This window comes from Chenopodium quinoa, unplaced genomic scaffold (assembly GCF_001683475.1).
Source record: "Chenopodium quinoa cultivar QQ74 unplaced genomic scaffold, ASM168347v1, whole genome shotgun sequence".
Taxonomy (NCBI): Eukaryota; Viridiplantae; Streptophyta; class Magnoliopsida; order Caryophyllales; family Amaranthaceae; genus Chenopodium; species Chenopodium quinoa.
The window spans coordinates 2626769-2644822 of NW_018743074.1; the positions used below are offsets into that span (position 1 = coordinate 2626769).

The 18054-nt window shown below is 35.7% G+C and overlaps 5 protein-coding genes across 6 annotated transcripts; 2 read left to right on the forward strand and 3 right to left on the reverse strand.

Annotated features, from left to right (window-relative positions):
- Nucleotides 1-1911: 1911 nt before the first annotated feature.
- On the forward strand, nucleotides 1912-7451 carry LOC110731741 (E3 ubiquitin-protein ligase At1g63170-like). Its single transcript, XM_021911636.1, has 5 exons — nucleotides 1912-2916; nucleotides 5181-5300; nucleotides 5396-5528; nucleotides 5647-5811; nucleotides 6976-7451. The coding sequence occupies exons 1-5, from the start codon at nucleotides 2282-2284 to the stop codon at nucleotides 7147-7149; spliced, it is 1227 nt and encodes a 408-aa protein (XP_021767328.1). The 5' UTR covers nucleotides 1912-2281; the 3' UTR covers nucleotides 7150-7451.
- Nucleotides 7452-7568: 117 nt separating this feature from the next.
- LOC110731743 (BON1-associated protein 1-like) lies at nucleotides 7569-9192 on the reverse strand. Its single transcript, XM_021911640.1, has one exon. The coding sequence runs from the start codon at nucleotides 8413-8415 to the stop codon at nucleotides 7810-7812; it is 606 nt and encodes a 201-aa protein (XP_021767332.1). The 5' UTR covers nucleotides 8416-9192; the 3' UTR covers nucleotides 7569-7809.
- Nucleotides 9193-9435: 243 nt separating this feature from the next.
- LOC110731742 (cell division protein FtsY homolog, chloroplastic-like) lies at nucleotides 9436-13615 on the forward strand. 2 transcript variants are annotated; one of them, XM_021911637.1, is made up of 13 exons: nucleotides 9436-9509; nucleotides 9540-9913; nucleotides 9987-10091; nucleotides 10895-10968; nucleotides 11289-11347; nucleotides 11435-11472; nucleotides 11783-11903; nucleotides 12011-12079; nucleotides 12163-12245; nucleotides 12350-12418; nucleotides 12576-12638; nucleotides 12723-12846; nucleotides 13149-13589. In XM_021911637.1, the coding sequence occupies exons 2-12, from the start codon at nucleotides 9620-9622 to the stop codon at nucleotides 12834-12836; spliced, it is 1089 nt and encodes a 362-aa protein (XP_021767329.1). In that variant the 5' UTR covers nucleotides 9436-9509; nucleotides 9540-9619; the 3' UTR covers nucleotides 12837-12846; nucleotides 13149-13589. The 2 variants fall into 2 exon arrangements, with proteins under 2 accessions (XP_021767329.1, XP_021767331.1); XM_021911639.1 differs by lacking the exon at nucleotides 9436-9509 and having other exon boundaries at nucleotides 9514-9913; nucleotides 13271-13615.
- LOC110731744 lies at nucleotides 13510-14952 on the reverse strand. Its single transcript, XM_021911641.1, has 3 exons — nucleotides 14626-14952; nucleotides 13942-14088; nucleotides 13510-13831 (listed from the first exon to the last, which is right to left on the reverse strand). Exons 1-3 carry the CDS (start codon nucleotides 14848-14850, stop codon nucleotides 13688-13690), a joined length of 516 nt encoding a protein of 171 aa, XP_021767333.1. The 5' UTR covers nucleotides 14851-14952; the 3' UTR covers nucleotides 13510-13687.
- A 1114-nt stretch (nucleotides 14953-16066) lies between these two features.
- LOC110731465 (acyl-coenzyme A thioesterase 13-like) lies at nucleotides 16067-17793 on the reverse strand. The gene is made up of 3 exons (XM_021911318.1): nucleotides 17485-17793; nucleotides 16576-16722; nucleotides 16067-16487 (listed from the first exon to the last, which is right to left on the reverse strand). The coding sequence occupies exons 1-3, from the start codon at nucleotides 17719-17721 to the stop codon at nucleotides 16344-16346; spliced, it is 528 nt and encodes a 175-aa protein (XP_021767010.1). The 5' UTR covers nucleotides 17722-17793; the 3' UTR covers nucleotides 16067-16343.
- Nucleotides 17794-18054: the final 261 nt, after the last annotated feature.

Consider the following 18054-nt stretch of genomic DNA (forward strand, 5'->3'; position numbering starts at 1 on the left):
TCAATGCTTAAAACACCTTAAGTGCACTTAGGCACCAATATATAATTTAATCCTCGTGTACATAGACACCTAAATAGCTCCTTTCTCATGCTTATAGCATTAATTAAAATTATATGAAGCATAATAAAATTCCCTTTCAACATTCCAATTAATAAAAATTATATGAAGCATAATAAAATTCCCTTTCAACATTCCAAACACAATTAAACATGCTCTCAATCATGCCAATAATAAAAGTGTGGTTCATAATCAACATGCCGACATAATTAATTCCAAATCAACAATTCACCTCAGATGATTCATACTTCACAAATCAATCACCAACATCAATCCAATCAACAATTCCAACCAATACCTATCACGATACTAACTCGGAATTAATTAAACAAAGCCTAGCATGCTTTTACACACTTAAATAATTACCGAGTACTCGAACGTACCTCGAATATGATCTCAAAATCGCCACGGCTACACGAAGTCACTCACTTGGAAGTCTTCTACAACCCAAAATTACAAAGAGACATTAACACTTATTCGATATAAATTTTCAGTAATATATACACTCTTTAAATCACTTTCAAACTTTCTAAAACATGCTGAAAATTAATTTAAACCACCTACTTTTATTTCCAATTAATGGGTAATTAAAAATCCTTTCAGGAAACATAATTCTAGCCTTTATATAAAAATTCCAGCATTATAAAAACATATAAACTTGCTGTAATTATGTTTAAAAACATCAATTTCAATAGTTTTGATTAACTACAATCAAATTCCATCAATAAACAATAGTTTAGAAACCTAGGGTTTTCAATTTGGGGCTTTTTGATTCAAAAACCAAATCTGAAAATTATATACATAATAATCATTATTAAAACATCATAAAATCATCACACACACCCAAAATCAATCATAAAACAAGATTGGATTAATTTAAAACAAAAGAAGTTTTTTTTTTCCTTCTCTTTTTTAGGGGTTGCGCACGCACACACCACGGTAGGGGCTGCTGCTGCGCCGCCTGCCGAGGGCTGGCTGCTGCCGGCGCTCACTGGTGGCGGTGTGGCGGCCGACCACGTGTGTGGCGTGTGTGTGAGTGTTTGTGAGGGAAAGGGAAAAATTAAGGATGAGAGAAATAAAAATAAGAGGAGAGAGATAGAGAGTTTATCTTTAGGTATTTTCCACCTTGAGCAAAATTCAATTTGCTCATATGATGGGTATTTATACCCTCTCTCAAACCCTCCTACTTAAAATTTCCCTTCTACCCTTAATGATTCCTACTCCTATTCCAAATGACATTTGTCTTTCTTTAAAATTTCATTGACTTTAAAACTTCTTTTTATAAAATAATTATGCCCTAAAGTTTCTAAATAATAAATAAAACATTTTCAAAGCAATTAAGTAAATCAAAATAAACTTTTAATTAAAATAAATATTTTTAAATTATTAAAATACAATAAATAATTCATTTCGAATTATTTAAATATTTCATAAAATAATGTTTTAATTTAATGTATGTATAAAAATACGGGGTATTACAATAACAGACATAGTCAAATGTTGTACGCATGCCGATGCACTAATTTGATCTTATTTATATAGTTAAACATTAATAAAAATTATAAAAAATTTATATTATAAAACTTTATGTTAATATCTACTTCGTGTTTAACAATATATTTCGTGACATAAAGTATCTAATTTCAGAATCGATTTTATTAGGCAAATAATTGCACAATCTTTAAATTCATAATTGCTTACGACTAAATCTTTAGCTTTAAACTTGATGTCGATTCCAATTCCAAATTCATACCCTATGATTTATTACTAATTATAATTCCGAAACCAAGTATCCAATATGCCAATATTTTTGCTCACCCCGACAATACCAAGGTTGTTAACTAGACAAATCGCGGAAGAAAATAGTTTATGCAAACCCACGTCCTTCTTTACAAGACTTGTCAATCTTGTATTCTTGTGTACTGGTACAGTGGTACTCCGTATTTTAAACAAAAATAACTAAAAAAAGAAAATTCTAAAATCCACTCCATTATCTTACATTTTCAACTCCTTCAACTAAATTACCCAATCAAATCATTCCCCTTTTTTCTTCTTCTTCATCAATTTCTTCCAAAAACAATCCCTAATTTCAACTTTCTCTCTCCTCAATCCAGGTTATTAATGGCTTGTCCCTCTCAGTTTCCCTAAATTATCTCACAAAAACCCTAATTTATTAATCGACGACTTCAATTTCACCTCAAATTTCTCAATTTCTTGTACCGCCATGTCCGCCACCGATGTCGATACGACGGCGCCGTTACTCGCACCTCTTTCACCGCCTTCCGGCAACCGATCGTTGCAGTCGCGAAGCCGGAGAATTTCCAGTAGAGCAGGGCTACGTGGCGCCGCGAGGTTTCTCCGGCGAGCGAATAGCCGGAGAATGATATCGGAGCAGTCGGTTATGGTGAGAGAATCGGCGGCGCAGCAAATCGAAGAGCGTCAAAGTGATTGGGCTTACTCTACTCCAATTGTTGTTCTCGACCTTCTTTGGAACACGATTTTTGTGTTTGTTGCCATTGCTATTATGATCTTAAGCGGCGATGAGAAAACGCAGGTTCCGTTGAGGTTGTGGCTTGTCGGATATGGATTTCAGTGTATTTTGCATATGGTTTGTGTTTGTGTTGAGTACAAGAGGAGGAGAGAGATTAGCAGGCCTTGGTTTGGGTCCTCGGGTGGGTGGAATGTCGGTGTTGGCCCGAGTTCTGGTTCTAGTTTGGCTTTGAATTTGAATTCGGGTTCGAATCGTTCGAGTAATGTAAATTCGGGACATTCAAGGTCAAATTCGAGTTCTTCAGCGAGTTTAGAAGGGGATTCCATGGAGTTTTATGATGAGCATCAACAGGATGAGGATAACACTAGGTATAACTATTCTACTGTTTTTTTTTCCCTAAAATAAAAATAGAGCTTTAATGCCTGTTTAATTGTTTTACAGTTGTATGATTTGATTGTGAATGATAGATTGTGGAACAGGATATTATTGTGTGAAAAGCATGGATTTTTATTGGGAAAACAGTGTGAATTGTCTAAATTTGCTAATGTCTATTAGATTTAGATGAAAGCCCCTTGTTCATTGTTCCTCCTTCCCTCGTAACTAGCTGCACAATCGTGGTGACACGTTGCAATTAAGCATGTGGCATAATGTAAATTAAAGCCTTTTATAGAAGTTACAGCATTACTCAATTAAGCATTGGCCATCTTGGGTTGTAACTCCTCTTGTACGTCTATAGCAGCAATAGCATGATAGAGTAATAAAGTGTGAAGTGTTGTAACAAATGCATTATTTCGTTATCTTGACATTACTAATTCCTTTAGGGATTTTATTTGTTTGTCATATATACTGGCAGCATAAACTATGGGACTATATTGACTAAACAAAGCTGTGCAATTTTGATGAAGTAGGACTTGGTGTGAATCAATAAAACTAGTTTTTATGTAGGTTGTGTATACTGCCTTTGCTGTACAAAAATTTGCAAAGGTTAGCTATCATTTTGTTCAGCAGAAGTGTACATGTGCCACTAGAAACTAGTTTTTATGAAGGTTGTGTATACTGCCTTTGCTGTACAAAAATTTGCAAAGGTTAGCTATCATTTTGTTCAGCAGAAGTGTACGTGTGCCACTAGAATACAGGAATTTATAATCTTGCACCTTGCTATGCTATCTGCTAGTGGCACAATCAAGATTTTTTGTCAACTCTCATTGTCTGAACTTGAGTGATCTTTGGCGTTTTAATTACAGTTTTTATGAGCTGCAGTTTGTTCTAGACAATATAACAAGGTCATTTGATGCAAATTAGTGACTATGTTCTCGTCAGGTAATCAGAACAGTATATACCTGGAGATTGGATGTTGCTATTTATGAGGTCTGTGGGTTTTATGAGGAACAAAGTTTCAAAGTGATAAATAATCTGGGAGCTATTCCCAACACATTTTCTGTCAACAGTTTACTCCATGTACCATCTCCACAATCACCTTTATCCTGCATCAACTACTGTCAACTTCAATCACTTCACCCCTTTTTCCAGTAGCACATTTTTACGTCTACCATTTTTTTCCCCTCTTTTTCAGCCTTCTTTATTTTATTCATCCTTTTGGAATGATCAAGCTGTGGTGATCAGGATATGCCTATAGTGGTCAGGAGGTGTCAGATTTTTACACCCGCCAATCTGTCATGGCTGTAACCAGTCCCTCCTTGGCTCCCCATGTTTTGATCTGGGGCCCCTGGGCTTTGCTATTACACACAGTCATGCATGCCTAAATCTTGGTGGCGAGTTCAAGGACAGCAACTGGATTAGTGGTCTTGTGGTGAAGTGAGCTGTAGCGGGTTCAGCAATTAACGAGAGAATGGCTGGTATGATAGTTATAGAGCTGGTCTGGTATAACATTTGTTGAGGGATGGTCAGGATGAAGATTGGATCATGGTGATGGGATCTGGTGACTGTCTCCAGTGATGCCTACTTCGGCTGCATGGGGAAGAGTGGAGAAAAGAGAAACAGTTTAGGGATAAAATTGTTGAGTTAAAGTATTTACCTGAATGCTGGAATCACCAGTAAGTAGACATTGATTTCATCTGCAAAGAGTTGAAGAAGCCCAGCTAAATGCCCTCAAGTAACAATATTAGATTTTGAAGCAAGAAGGATGGATCAATAATTATTTACTTGATTATCTGTTGCTAAACCCTTGGTTGCAATATTTGTTTCTGTTTTAGCTTAGGCATAGCTTAGATAAAGTTCAAAGTGGGAGGTTTGAAACTATGTATCAACCCATGCTTCCTTATATGTGCTCTTCTTCAACACTTTATTTTCCCCTTCTCTTTTTGGGGGGTAAAGCTGTATGTGTGACTGTTTAAATACATTCTTTTTCCTTCCTCTCTTTTTTCTCACAACTTTGTATTACTTGAGAACATTAGTATTGCAAATTAAATTGTAAGACTTGATTGTAGAGAAATAAAATGCAAGAATAATGAGATACAGTTCCGGGGGGGGGGGGGGGCAGAGGTTAATGGATATGACTGGTATATATTTTAATGTGTTAGTGTATGAATGAACTATTTGAGTTGCTTTAGTTGATATTACGATCATTAAATAAGTGTTTCTTGCATTTGTTTGACACAATTTTCTCTTGCAGCGTTGCAAAGCATCTGGAGTCAGCGAATACAATGTTCTCATTTATTTGGTGGATCATTGGATTCTATTGGGTGTCTTCTGGTGGACCAAGTTTAGCAGATGATGCGCCTAAGCTTTACTGGTAATTTTCTTCAGAGTGTTTCTATCATGTGTACATACAAGCAATCTTTTTGCATCACTCTTACTTTTGTTACTCATATGGCATTGTTTTCACAGGCTCACTATAACATTTCTGGCATTTGATGTGTTCTTTGTTGTTATCTGCGTGGTGGTGGCTTGCATTATAGGCATAGCTGTCTGCTGTTGTCTTCCATGTATCATTGCAATTTTATATGCTTTGGCTGATCAGGTAGGATGCTCACACTTCACTTTTTTTATTTATAATTTGGAATTGTCAGCTTTCTCTTCTTTTGTCAAAAAAAAAAAAGCTTTCTCTTCTTACATTATTGCATGTATCGCACAAATAGGAAGGAGCTACTAATGAGGATATTGACCGGCTGCCGAAGTTCAAGTTCAGGAGACTAGGCCAAATTGAAAAAAAGAGTGGTGAAATTCAAGAATCTCTTGGTGGAATTATGACCCAGTGTGGCACTGACCCACTTATTGAGCATGCTCTTTCAGAAGAAGATGCTGTGAGTCTCCTAAGCACTTGCAAGAAATTTGATATAACCAAGCTTTAAACTTAACCATTGTTGGTCTTTAATTTTTTGGTAACTTTGATATTTGTTCGCTCCTTCCATCCCATCTTATTGTTAATGTTCTGTTTTATCTCTGTTTACCTTTTCTTCCCACCTTATTTTTTGTGCCCTAATGCAATATTGACTTGGGGAAGCTTAGATAAGCATGTGGACAGTGGATGAGTCTGTCTGCTTTCTTCTTAATCAGAAGAAGTACAGGGGAAGCTTCTGTTCTGTCTTTTATTTGATTTAGAGGCTAGGACTAACATTGAGAGCAATTTAGCAAACATTTCATTGAGAGGTATGGTAAATTGGCTTTGGTAGCCTGTGTATGAGATCGTGCATGGCTGTGTTCTTTATTTTCGAACTGTGGAAACTGGATTCGTGACCTTAATATTTTGACAGAACAACCCCAGTCCCCAGTAATAAAAAGTACTTGAAAATTTGGGGTTATCCTATTGCTTTTCAAAGAACCTCCCCACCCCCCCACCCCTTCCCCTCTCACTCTCTCTATCCCTGTTGAAGTCCCCAGTTTTTTTTTTTATTTTGGTCTGGGGGGGGGGGAGTGGGGTTTCCCACCTATGTGGCTTGGATATGTCTCTGTAAGCTTTTTTTTTTTTTTGTTTTACTAATTTTTTTTGAAAAAATAACCAAGAGCTGAATACTCTTGTATAGTTTAAATTTGTCTTCATTCCCTTAAGAGCCAGTTGATTATGAGGATAATAAATGAGCTCTATGATTGCTTCACAGTATTATAGGTTATAGGTTTATTGTGAAATGAAGTTAGACCAGGATGGCAGGACCTCGTTTCGTTTTTAATTTGTACTCGAATTTATGAAGTTACTTTATTGTTTATGTCTAATGTAGAAGTTTGTGCTGTCCTTTCATGTTTGTTTGGATTATATGAGGGGTAGGGGTTTTTGGATGATTATATGAAAGGTGGGGGTTTTTGGATGATTATATGAGGGGTGAGGTTCTTGACTTGGCTTAAACCTATGGGTGAGCTATTGTGGACTTGTGGAGAAATGGACTGCTTGTCCCTAAGCTTTGAATGTTTAATTAATCTTTTGCATGTTTCAAGTGAGGTTTAATTGACTTAATTCTGAAATGTTTTTATAGGAGTGTGTGATATGCCTTACATCGTATGAGGATGGGAGTGAATTACGTGAACTTCCATGTCGTCACCATTTTCACTGTACTTGCATAGACAAATGGCTACACATCAACGCTACCTGCCCCCTTTGCAAATACAACATACTCAAGAATGGCTGCCAAAGCAGTGAAGAAGTGTAGATAGGTCACCTTCTCGTGACTTCACAGCAAATAGCTTAACGCTTTGTTTCACTCCGTCTGTGTGCATCGTACATATTGGGTCCTGTAGCCGACCAAGAATTATCTTGCTCGAGCTGCCCCACTGCAAAATGCTTTCGACCTTTTCACTAAGGATATTTATAGTGCTTGTAAATTTTTTTTTTATTTTGCTGATGAGAGATGTACATGGTTTTGTAAGTTATTGTCCTTGTGTAGATGGAAATTTATCCGCTTGTAATATTATCAGGATATCTAATCGTGTTGAAACAAGGATTAACATTTCATCTCCATTTCCATCAACTCGTTTGTATGTTTGAGAGATAGGAGGGAGGGAAGGAGCCAAGGAGGAGCTGCATAATATGGATGTTCCATACTTTGGCTTATTCATTTGGATGTTCCAAAATCTCTCTTTTTTGGAAAGAAAAGTGTGTTAATTTATAGAATTTATTTATTGAATTCGTTTCTTTCAGGATCAAATCAAAGCAACCCTAATTAATGCCTGTAATTCAGAGCTTAGTAACAATACTACTGTAACTTGCAGCATAGCTTAAATGTTAATTTTAATACTAGTAATATAAGATAGTTGTAAACATGTCTAAAAGAATCTATAATCAAAATAATATGAAGTATGATTGCATCATATCATGCATGGCATGAACTGTAACACGCTGCAGGAACTCCAACAACAGTAGAAGTAGATTTTCTTCGGTCACCTAACAACGATGTTCCGAGCCATGGCTTTGGCCTATTATAATTCTCTCTATTATTAAACCCTTGTATTTCAGTTGTTTCTCGATAGAGTTGATTTCTTTCATTACGTTGATAATTATCTAAACCCCCGTTTACAGTCACGCTAAAGTTTATTATCCCATTTGGCTCGCCATTACGATCTCTTAATCTGTAACATAAACAATATTGGAAGTTTAGAGGCATGTTATTTCCAGAAAAATCTGAAGTCGGAACCTTAGCAATACCAATCAACTTATCGCTTGACCTCTTTTTATAACGAACCTCTAAGATAATGAACTTCGTGTTTGTAGGCATGTCCATTATCAACTTCTCATTCCATTCAGGTTTTAAACCCTCATTACACAGTCTCGTTTGTAATTGGTTTGTCCAGCCTTGATTTTCCATAGAAACTGTTACAAAAACATTTTTTCCAACGGATTTATGATTTCCTATAGTCAGCGCTTCAGTTGACTTTATGATAATATCTAAGGAGTATGAGGAGGAGGTGGAAGGATACATCTGATGAGTACAAATATATATTTGGTTGAGCAAAAGGTTGGAATTGAATTGAAGGAATTGAGTTTGTCAATAATCTATATATATGGTTTTGGTTTAGGAGGGGAAAGTAAATAGAAATAAGTGAGAAGGAGAAATGTTGTTTCTTGGTATTGCTAGGGAAATAAGGAATGCAAGGGAAATGAAAGTATAACGGCAATGTTTTGGGCGCATAACATAACAAATTTATTGGGTAATTTACTTCATTTGTGGGGCCATGGGCTAGAAGGTGTAATGAAGTGATGAAGAAAGTGCGATGTAGCCTCTAATTAACTGCTGGAAATATTGAAATTTTGAGTTGACTAAGTAAATTATGTACTTAATTCTGTTTGTTAATAGTCAAATATTGGAAATTTTGAGGACGATGTCAATTTTGTCATAGTAAATTAGTAATAGTGTCGAAATTTGATACAAGAAGAAAGTTCTACCTTCTACGGTTATACTAGTAAAAGGAATTGATAGACTTTGATCTTAAGAACATTATTGAAAATTTGAAATGTTCTACGGTTACTGTTAGCCAATGCATGAGAAATTTACCTTCGGAAGATAATGGGGTGGAAAGACTTTAATCAATTATGGAAGAAGTGAAATCTATATTCATGCTTGTGCATTTTTGAGTTGCGGTAATTAGATTTATACTTCCTTAAAAAAAAAAAAAATTAGATTTATACTTCCTCCGTCCCAAAATAATTGACACTTTCAACTTTTTTCACCATTTATATACAACTTTAACTATAAAAACAAGGTCAAATTAGTACATTATCATGTGTGCAAAGTTTAACCGTGTCTATTATTTTGGAACAGAGAGAGTAATATCTACGGAGTACTTAAAATTAGATTATCCACCATCGTTCGAGTTGGTGTCCAGATAATATTTTGAAGGGAGGAATTAGCAAAAAAATAAATTCAATCGTGAATTTATTCCAAGAAAAAATAAAAATAAAATTCTGCTATGCTGCCTATGCATAGTTTAAGTGTAATAAACTTATAATTACAAGAAAAAAATAAAAAACGCAGAAACTAATAAAGGAAAATGAGAAAATACGGATTTAGAACAGGTAGCATATGAAACGAACGGATTTATAAAGGTAGCATATGAAACGACTGCGTTTTACATTATCCTGATCACCTTCAACAAACAACAATTTCATGGTGTAAAATCACAAAAATGGCGTCTGCATCATCTCCTTCTTCACTCTCTCTCCTCTCCAATTCTCTCTCCCAACTCCACACCCGCCAATTCGCAGCTCGACCGAGTTCGAACCAATTTCAATGTCGAGCTTCCGGCTCAACCGGATTCTTTACCAAATTAGGGCGGCTCATCAAAGAGAAGGCCAAAAGTGACGTCGAGAAAGTATTCTCAGGATTCTCCAAAACTCGCGACAATCTCGCTGTCATTGATGAGCTCCTCTTGTACTGGAACCTCGCTGACACCGACCGCGTTCTCGACGAACTCGAAGAGGTTTTTTATTTTTTTTGGAATTTTTTTAAATTTTTTTTGAGTTAATGATTGGTGATTTTATTGTGGTATTTAGGCATTGCTTGTGTCTGATTTTGGACCGAGAATTACGATTAAGATTGTGGATTCTTTGCGAGAAGATATTTTGGCTGGTAAGCTTAAATCTGGACCTGAAATTAAGGTATGATGAATTCATTTGATTATGCTATATTTATGCTGCAATTTGTATTACATTGCTTAGTATAATAATAATTTCTTTGGTTTAGTAATTATATTGCATATTGTTAAGAAAATGCATTAATTTTGAGAGATTATATTATTATACAACATGTGGCATTGTGCATTGGATAGTTTTTTTACTTGCAGCTGAACAAATTGGATGAGTTGAGATATAATAATGTAGTCAAAACAAACAAGGATGATCAAGTGATCATACTATGTATTCACAAAATCACAAATCCTTATGGACTAATTATGAATTTATGATTGTTTGTCTTGTGTTAAATTTTTTGTGATACGGCTTAATAGATAGGTAAGATTAGTCTAAGCATGTCACATTGTTACTTGTGAGACCATGCTTGTTCAATTTCTTAATTTTAGTTTAGTATAGTCTTATATTGAGTACCTAGTTTGGTGTAGTGGAATGTTGGTTAGGAATTGAGGGATACTAGTCGTGTTTAGTAGTTTTGCTGCTTATGAAGGTGTTTGCTTGCGTTGAAATATTGTCCTTTAAATTTCCAAACATACTTCCTCTCATACAAAATTGGGGAAAGAGGTGAAGAGTGAAGAAAATTTGTTTATAGTAATTACGCAGAGTATTTGTGAAGAAAAGCTGAAAATAAATCAAAGTTATTGCTAAAACTTACCCCATTTAAGTGGGGTTGGGATGATGTGGCTGGTTTATTCTGGATGGGGTATATCTGCTTTATTTTTGCTCTGGTGACTGGTGTTGAAAATCACTTCCTTTGATTTTCATCTCTGTAGGATGCCTTGAAGAGAAGTGTTCTTCAGTTGTTAACAGAGAAAGGAAGTAAAACAGAACTTCAGCTGGGATTTAGGTCCTCAATCTGTGAATCTTACGTACTTCCTCCATTTTTTTTACGCTTTGATGATTTATAGCTAAGGAAAAATACAGTCTCATGAGATTTGTTAAATTCGCCTTGATTTATGGTCTCTTTATATCAAATTTTATAATTTTTACATATTGGTAATTAAAGATATTAGTGATTGAAATAGTGCATTGGCAAGCGTGAAAAAAAAAAAGATGTGTAGTAATTAAAAACATACAATAGAGGAATTATTTACATGGTTAAACTTATCTGAGCTGCTGGGCTTGAATTAAACTCAACAAACTGTTGGTTGTTGCCCTGTCTTGTAGGAAACCTGCTGTAATCATGATAGTTGGTGTTAATGGAGGCGGAAAAACAACTTCTCTTGGTAAGTTGCGTAACATGATTCTTCAGATTTGTTTTTAATGATGACATAGCTAATATAGAGTATCTTATATCCTGTCTTTCTTTGCAGGGAAGTTGGCTCATAGATTGAAGAAAGAAGGAGCTAAGGTTAGTTAGGAGTCTTTCCCTCAAGCTTTGCCTTAGTGCTTAAACTGTTTGTGTTTGTGTTTTTTTTTTTATTTTTTTTTTATTTTTTTTGTGTGAGTAACCTGTTTTTTTATGGAAGTTACTTAATGGTGAGAAATGCTCATTCATACTTTATAAAGACCTGAGTAGTGCAAATCCTGATGAATAACCTACAGCACAACAAATAATTTTTTTTTACTAACATCATAAGAGGGATATTATTCAGCTATGGAAGGGGCATTAACAGTGTTAAATCTATATGTGCTTGACCTCATGTTATTTGTTGTTCCAGATACTATTGGCAGCAGGTGATACATTTCGAGCTGCTGCAAGTGATCAGCTTGAGATCTGGGCTGAGCGAACAGATTGTGAAATTGTTGTGGCAGAGAAAGAGAAGGCAAAAGCATCGTCAGGTGGGAATTCAAAACTTAAACGTTTTAGTATAACAATAGGATTCCCGTGTTAGGCCTCTTGGCTGATGACAGCGCCAACTGACCTTAAGAATGTGCTTTCTGAATAGTTCTTACTCAGGCTGTTAAAAGAGGAAAGGAAGGCAAATTTGATATTGTCCTATGTGATACATCTGGCCGTAAGCGCTCTGCATCCCTGAAAACTTCTGCTGTACTTTTTTTTTGGTGGTTTTATTATAAGCAACTTCATTTCCTTAATTAGGTCTTCATACGAATTACAGTCTCATGGAGGAGTTGGTAGCTTGTAAAAAAGCTGTGGGTAAAGTAGTTTCCGGTGCTCCTAATGTAAGAAGCTTATTAACTTTCCATATCATTAGAGTTGCTATTTAATTGAATGTCTTACAGTAGTTGTGAAATGCTATAATCCGGAATGGGTTGCGATTTCGCAGGAGATTCTGCTTGTTTTGGACGGAACAACTGGTTTAAATATGCTTCCTCAGGCCAGGGAGTTTAATGAAGTATTGACCCTAACCTTGTTTTTATACTGCAAGCGCATTTGCTTTGTTTGGCTGTAATGCCTGTAATGTTCCAGTTGCCTAGCTTGATGATCCATCTCTGCCCTTCATTGAGGAATCAATTGCCAATATCTGATTTGTTAGATCTCTTCACTGGCAGGTTGTTGGAGTGACTGGATTAATCTTGACAAAACTTGATGGTTCTGCAAGAGGTGGTTGCGTGGTAATGAATTTTAATCCAAATCTTTTCTGGACATGATTATTCGATTCCTTTGGTATTCATCTCGACTGTTAAATTGGCATGCAGGTCAGCGTGGTAGATGAGCTTGGCATTCCTGTGAAATTTGTGGGTGTTGGTGAGGGCCTGGAAGATCTTCAACCTTTTGACGCTGAAGCCTTCGTTGATGCCATATTTCCATAATGTGTAATTGGTGAGAGGCTATATTCATGGCCCTAATTTTGGTTAACATGCACATGCATCTGAATTCTGAAGTGACTAAAACCATTCATATCAGTCCATCTATCCTACATAGAGTAATAGTTGCCTATCATCGTAAGGTTGTTTCATATGGACCCTCCCGTAACCCTCCCTATCACAATGGGATTATCTCGGGTGATTTATTAATGTGGCAATACATTGGTCAGGAACATCCCTTCCTTTCATTTAGCCAGAAGGGGAAATTATTTATAAGATGTTCAAAGAATGATCAATCAGTTACTTTGTTTTGCTTAGGTGCTGTATGTATCTTCACAAGATTTAGCCAACTGAATAAGATTAAGATTTAGAAACTGCATGCTAAATTTGCAAGTCAAGCAACTGAAGCTAAAAGATTGATGACCATCATGGTGGTATAGGATGCAGTTACAGAGATTGAAGCATGGCAATGATAAGCCCTCGGCCAAAATATCAAAGTGTTGCTCAGAGCTATTCTTCGTGCTAGTCCATCCTTTGTTATCTCTCAGATAGCCTAGTTATAGGCAAAATTTTCACTCACTGATGTATTATAACTTTACGCCAAATTTGTACGAGGTTCTTGCCTATGAGCTACTTTGTTAATGGGACTATGGGAGATATTTGTAGAGTGCCTTCATCCTGAAATGTATCAACATAACATGTAATTAATGGTAATTTTGTGGAAACTTTGGAGGTTGAAAAGTTTCAATGTTTCCTTGATATAAAATTCTACCCTCTTATATAAATTACGACTACTACACAACATGGGATTTCCTTTTGAAGAAAGTTATAAGAATATAGCTCTTCAAATACTCATATCATAATTTTGCTGCAGGGAGTTGATGAAAAGTAGCTTGAGCAGTGTAAAGCAGCTTCTTCGTCTCTTTTAGTCTGATTTCAATTGATACTACGGTTAAGTTTCTTCCACTCCTCACAACTGATCCAACAGCACTCAACTCGGCCTGCATCACATTTAGTACTTACAAATTAGATGATCAACTTAGATAGTCACTGCAATACAATCTCCCAGTTTCCATTGAGATTGGTCCAAAGTAGTATTCAGGTAACTTACATTCATGGGAGCAGAAGAAAGGTAGGAAATGCTCAGCTCAACAAGAAACAGCGGCTTCTCCTCTGTTACTATGGTTCGAGCACACGCTATGGCTAGCCTTTCAGCGATACTTGCCACTGCTCCTCCATGCAACCCCTTGTAGTAGTTCTGAAACAAAACACAAAACATGTTTATAACAATTAAGTTGATTACTCTTTGATCATAGTATCTAACTTCATTCTACAATATATAAATCAAAATCGAAGACCAAGAACATAATTCGAACTGTATAAGATAATAACAAGTTAACAACGCCACCAATTCAAAATTCTTACATTATTATTTAGCCTAATATTTGTTTTGATTGCAAATTTATGCTCATAAACTTCAACTACTCATTTCATGAACATTTTCGAATTATTGTACTCCCTATGCACCTAAACAATTGTTATACTTCGTATAATAAGCATATTTTTCTAAAATAAGCAAAAATCTCCAAAATATTTGAAGAAAATGTATTATTCCTTATATGAACAAATCTAATAACGCCGTATATAATAACACTGAAATTCAATTCATTGGGATCATACACACTCATAAACTACAACTCACCAAATTCGAAAAAAATAATTAACAAGTACAATTAGCAGTAAAATAGAATATAATCATCAAAAAATGTTAAATTAGTAGAATAGTGAAGCTTACGGCAACAGAAGGTAAGACGGAAAAGGAGCAAGAAACGTGGCCTCGAGAAATGGAATCAACTTTGAGAAGATTGATCAATAATTCTGATAATAAGTCGTGATTACTCGAAATTTTTGGGAGTTCAAGAGAGATGCCCAGACCTTCGAAGAACTGCAGTGTTGATGATTCAATGGTCTCCTCCTCTTCAATTTGTTGTTGCTCCAACTTTTTCTTAGAATCTTCCATCGCTATTTTCCCCCAATAATGAGTATGATTTTTGAGGAGAGAGAAAGTTAGAGATTGGGGGACGGGAATTAGGGGTCCTCCTATTATTGTTGGTCAGTGAATCTAGGCGCTATTTATTAGGCATGCATATACGAGGGTATTTTTGGGTTTTTATTTTGTTTTTATTTGATGTTTCTCTACGGTGGTATATTTTCGTGTACTATTATATATGTATAATGTGTCATTAAATTATAAGTTGTCTTAATAGTACTTTTAGTGTATTATTATGCATGTAGTGGTACTTTTTGCCATCATATATCGTTGAATATTTTCCCTCAAAATACCTATCACATGTCATTTATTATGCATGTAGTGGTATTTTTTGTCATCCTATTTGTTTCTAAAGTATATAGGCGCTATGCGCCAATACTTAGCCATTGTTGGTAGGTACGATTGTACATGTGAGGTAAAGGTAATAAAACGGCCTCGTCTCTATACTCTTGTATGAGATAGTCTCACGATAAATACTTGGTGATTTGTTTATACGTACTTTTGCGAGCACATAAACATTATGCTATTGGTAAGGTTTCTATTTTAAGACTATATAGGATTTGAATTGAATTGTAAAATTTCGTATTAAAATATGAAAGGGATATAAAACATGAAATCGGACCAATTTTTGTAGATTTTAAGCTTTGATGTAAAAATTATCGGGGTAGTAGGAGTGCATCCTGAGATCATATTGTATTATCTAGAATCATATACGGTCATTAGTCAGTTACATAACAGATTAACGTCCGTGGCTACCTTAAGCCAATGTAAGGAGACAGTTACGTAAACACCTAAATTGATTGTTTAATAAAGTAACTAGAAATTGAGATAAATCTAACAACATATTATAATTTTTCTTACGCATATATCAAAGTATGACTTAAATTGAAAGAGTATGAATAGAGTTATTATCTTAATATTGCAACTAAAACGGAGCAGAATAATACTATATTGGTGTTGTGTTTGATACTCAACACCAATCAATGTTACTTTTGTTTTATTGTTTACAATCTTTACATACAATTGTTTATTCCTAGCTAATGGAGTGAATTGTATGAATAATGGAATGGAAGCCTGGATTTGATAGTCATTTTTATGATGACCAAAATCATCTTGATATTAATGTACTTATAAAACTTATATGATACTCACATAAAGACATTCTCCTTAAAATAAAGAGGTTTCTCATAAATATAGTGCACACGATGTCTCCTATAGAGAACTAACACGTACAAATTATTAGATGCGTTCATATGATACACGTGGTACATACCTATAAGATGTGCGTGTAGGCCTAGGGTCTTTTATGACAGACCACGTCGAATACCTCTAATGTGAACGAGCTTCTGAAGAGCCAAAGAACATGACACTTCTTCATAGCTAATGACCCTAAATTCCTAATATAACTATATAAGTACTATTAATCGATAGGATTTTTGACAAAGAAATCTAGCATATACACTTCATAATTTTGAGATAGGGAGGTGATAGAAAGTAGCTTGAGAAATGTAAAGCAGTTTCTTCGTCTCTTTTAGTTTGATTTCAACTGATGCTACTGTTAAGTTTCTTCCACTCCTCAAAACTTTTCCATCAGCAACCAACTCAGCCTGCGCCACATATAGTACTTCTTAGATAATTAATACGGAGTAACTCGTAATTGCAATAAAATTGTCTAGTTTATATTCTATGACTTACGTTCATTGAAGCAGCGGAAAGGTAGGATATGCTTTGTTCACCAAGAAACAATGGCTTCTCCTCCCCTACCATGGTTCGAGCACACGCTGTGGCTAGCCTTTCGGCTACAGTTGCCACTACTCCTCCTTGCAACCCCTCATAGTAGTTCTGAATGAAACAAAACACCATACATGATTATGAAGTTTTAATTACTCAATGATCGTCACGTACAAATAAAAGTGTAGTGGCACACTAGCACGTACGAGGTATAAAACTTTTGAACGACTTCAATTTATACGGTCGCCTGTACCTGACGATGTAATTAAAATCAAAGGACTCTTGTCCCATGGGACTCTAAGCCAAACATATGGAATACTTGAAAATCATAGAATATACGAGTACTTCGTATCATTTTCTATCTCTTTCATTTCTCTTATACACCTTTTCATTACACTCATCACACGCATATTGTTATTGAAACTTTGAAGTTTCCAAAAAAGAAATGGTAGGTGTATTACATACTTAATTATACAGTCAGATCAAAAGATTTAGATTGGACTACATCTTCATATACGGAGTATTTGTTGAAAATTAAAATTTTAGAAAATTTAACATTGATATATATCCTGTAATATCCCGTCTAAAAGTATTTTTAAGCATTAGTGTACAAACCAATCATACAAGAGTTCAGATCAAATAAAATTTAGACCAAACCTTAATACTAGTAATACAGATCAAAGACTTGCACCTTACATTCTAGGTGAAGAGAACATAGCATTAACATAAACATATTTATGTTACCTTTGACCGCACTTATACACAACATACAAATCCGAGTATTACGTATGATAAGGAAAAACAAAACAATGTGCATAATTGATGTATGATATATAGTTCTGATATATACTTAGTACGAGAGTAGTAACTTACCACAAAAGGAGGTAGAACGGAAAAGGAGCAAGTAACACGACCACGAGAAATGGAATCAACTTTGAGAAAACGAAGCATTAGTTGTGACATATAGTCGTGACCATTGGTGTTTAAGGGCAGTGACTCAAGTGAGCTGCCCAATTGTTCAAAGAACTTTAATGCATTATTTGCAGCAGCTTCATCTAAAGCTACTTGTTGCTCATGTTGATGGTCTACTTTTTTCTTAGAATCATCCATTATTGCAATTCCACTATTTTTAGGAGAGAGAAAGTAAAAAGATTGAGAGATCACTTGTCCTAAATAAAGCAAGTGGAGTATGTGGTAGTGTGATGTAAACCTGGGCACGGGCCGGGTTGGCCCGCGGCCCGCCGTTCGGCGCAGCCCGGCACGGCCCGAATTCAAGCACGGCACGGCACGAAGTTCAACTCCCGTGCCACGGGCCGTGCCACGGACAGGGTTGAGAATTCCCAGGCACGGCCCGGCACGATCACGGGCATGGCCCGCCGTGCTGGCCCGTCGTGCCGACCCGTAGGCACGGCCCGCGGGCCAACGGTAATGTTACCGTTTATT

Bases quoted from the DNA above. Each gene is read 5' to 3' on its own strand.
- LOC110731741 (XM_021911636.1), top strand. From the start codon at position 2,282: ATGTCCGCCACCGATGTCGATACGACGGCGCCGTTACTCGCACCTCTT. The intron at 2,917-5,180 runs GTATAACTATTC...TTTCTCTTGCAG, and splicing joins CAGGATGAGGATAACACTAG to CGTTGCAAAGCATCTGGAGT. The intron at 5,529-5,646 runs GTAGGATGCTCA...TCGCACAAATAG, and splicing joins TATATGCTTTGGCTGATCAG to GAAGGAGCTACTAATGAGGA.
- LOC110731743 (XM_021911640.1), bottom strand. From the start codon at position 8,415: ATGTATCCTTCCACCTCCTCCTCATACTCCTTAGATATTATCATAAAG.
- LOC110731742 (XM_021911637.1), top strand. From the start codon at position 9,620: ATGGCGTCTGCATCATCTCCTTCTTCACTCTCTCTCCTCTCCAATTCT. The intron at 9,914-9,986 runs GTTTTTTATTTT...TGTGGTATTTAG, and splicing joins TTCTCGACGAACTCGAAGAG to GCATTGCTTGTGTCTGATTT. The intron at 12,246-12,349 runs GTAAGAAGCTTA...GCGATTTCGCAG, and splicing joins TAGTTTCCGGTGCTCCTAAT to GAGATTCTGCTTGTTTTGGA.
- LOC110731744 (XM_021911641.1), bottom strand. From the start codon at position 14,850: ATGGAAGATTCTAAGAAAAAGTTGGAGCAACAACAAATTGAAGAGGAG. The intron at 14,089-14,625 runs GTAAGCTTCACT...GTTTTGTTTCAG, and splicing joins CCGTCTTACCTTCTGTTGCC to AACTACTACAAGGGGTTGCA. The intron at 13,832-13,941 runs GTAAGTTACCTG...AATGTGATGCAG, and splicing joins TTTCTTCTGCTCCCATGAAT to GCCGAGTTGAGTGCTGTTGG.
- LOC110731465 (XM_021911318.1), bottom strand. From the start codon at position 17,721: ATGGATGATTCTAAGAAAAAAGTAGACCATCAACATGAGCAACAAGTA. The intron at 16,723-17,484 runs GTAAGTTACTAC...TGTTTCATTCAG, and splicing joins CCGTTCTACCTCCTTTTGTG to AACTACTATGAGGGGTTGCA. The intron at 16,488-16,575 runs GTAAGTCATAGA...TATGTGGCGCAG, and splicing joins TTTCCGCTGCTTCAATGAAC to GCTGAGTTGGTTGCTGATGG.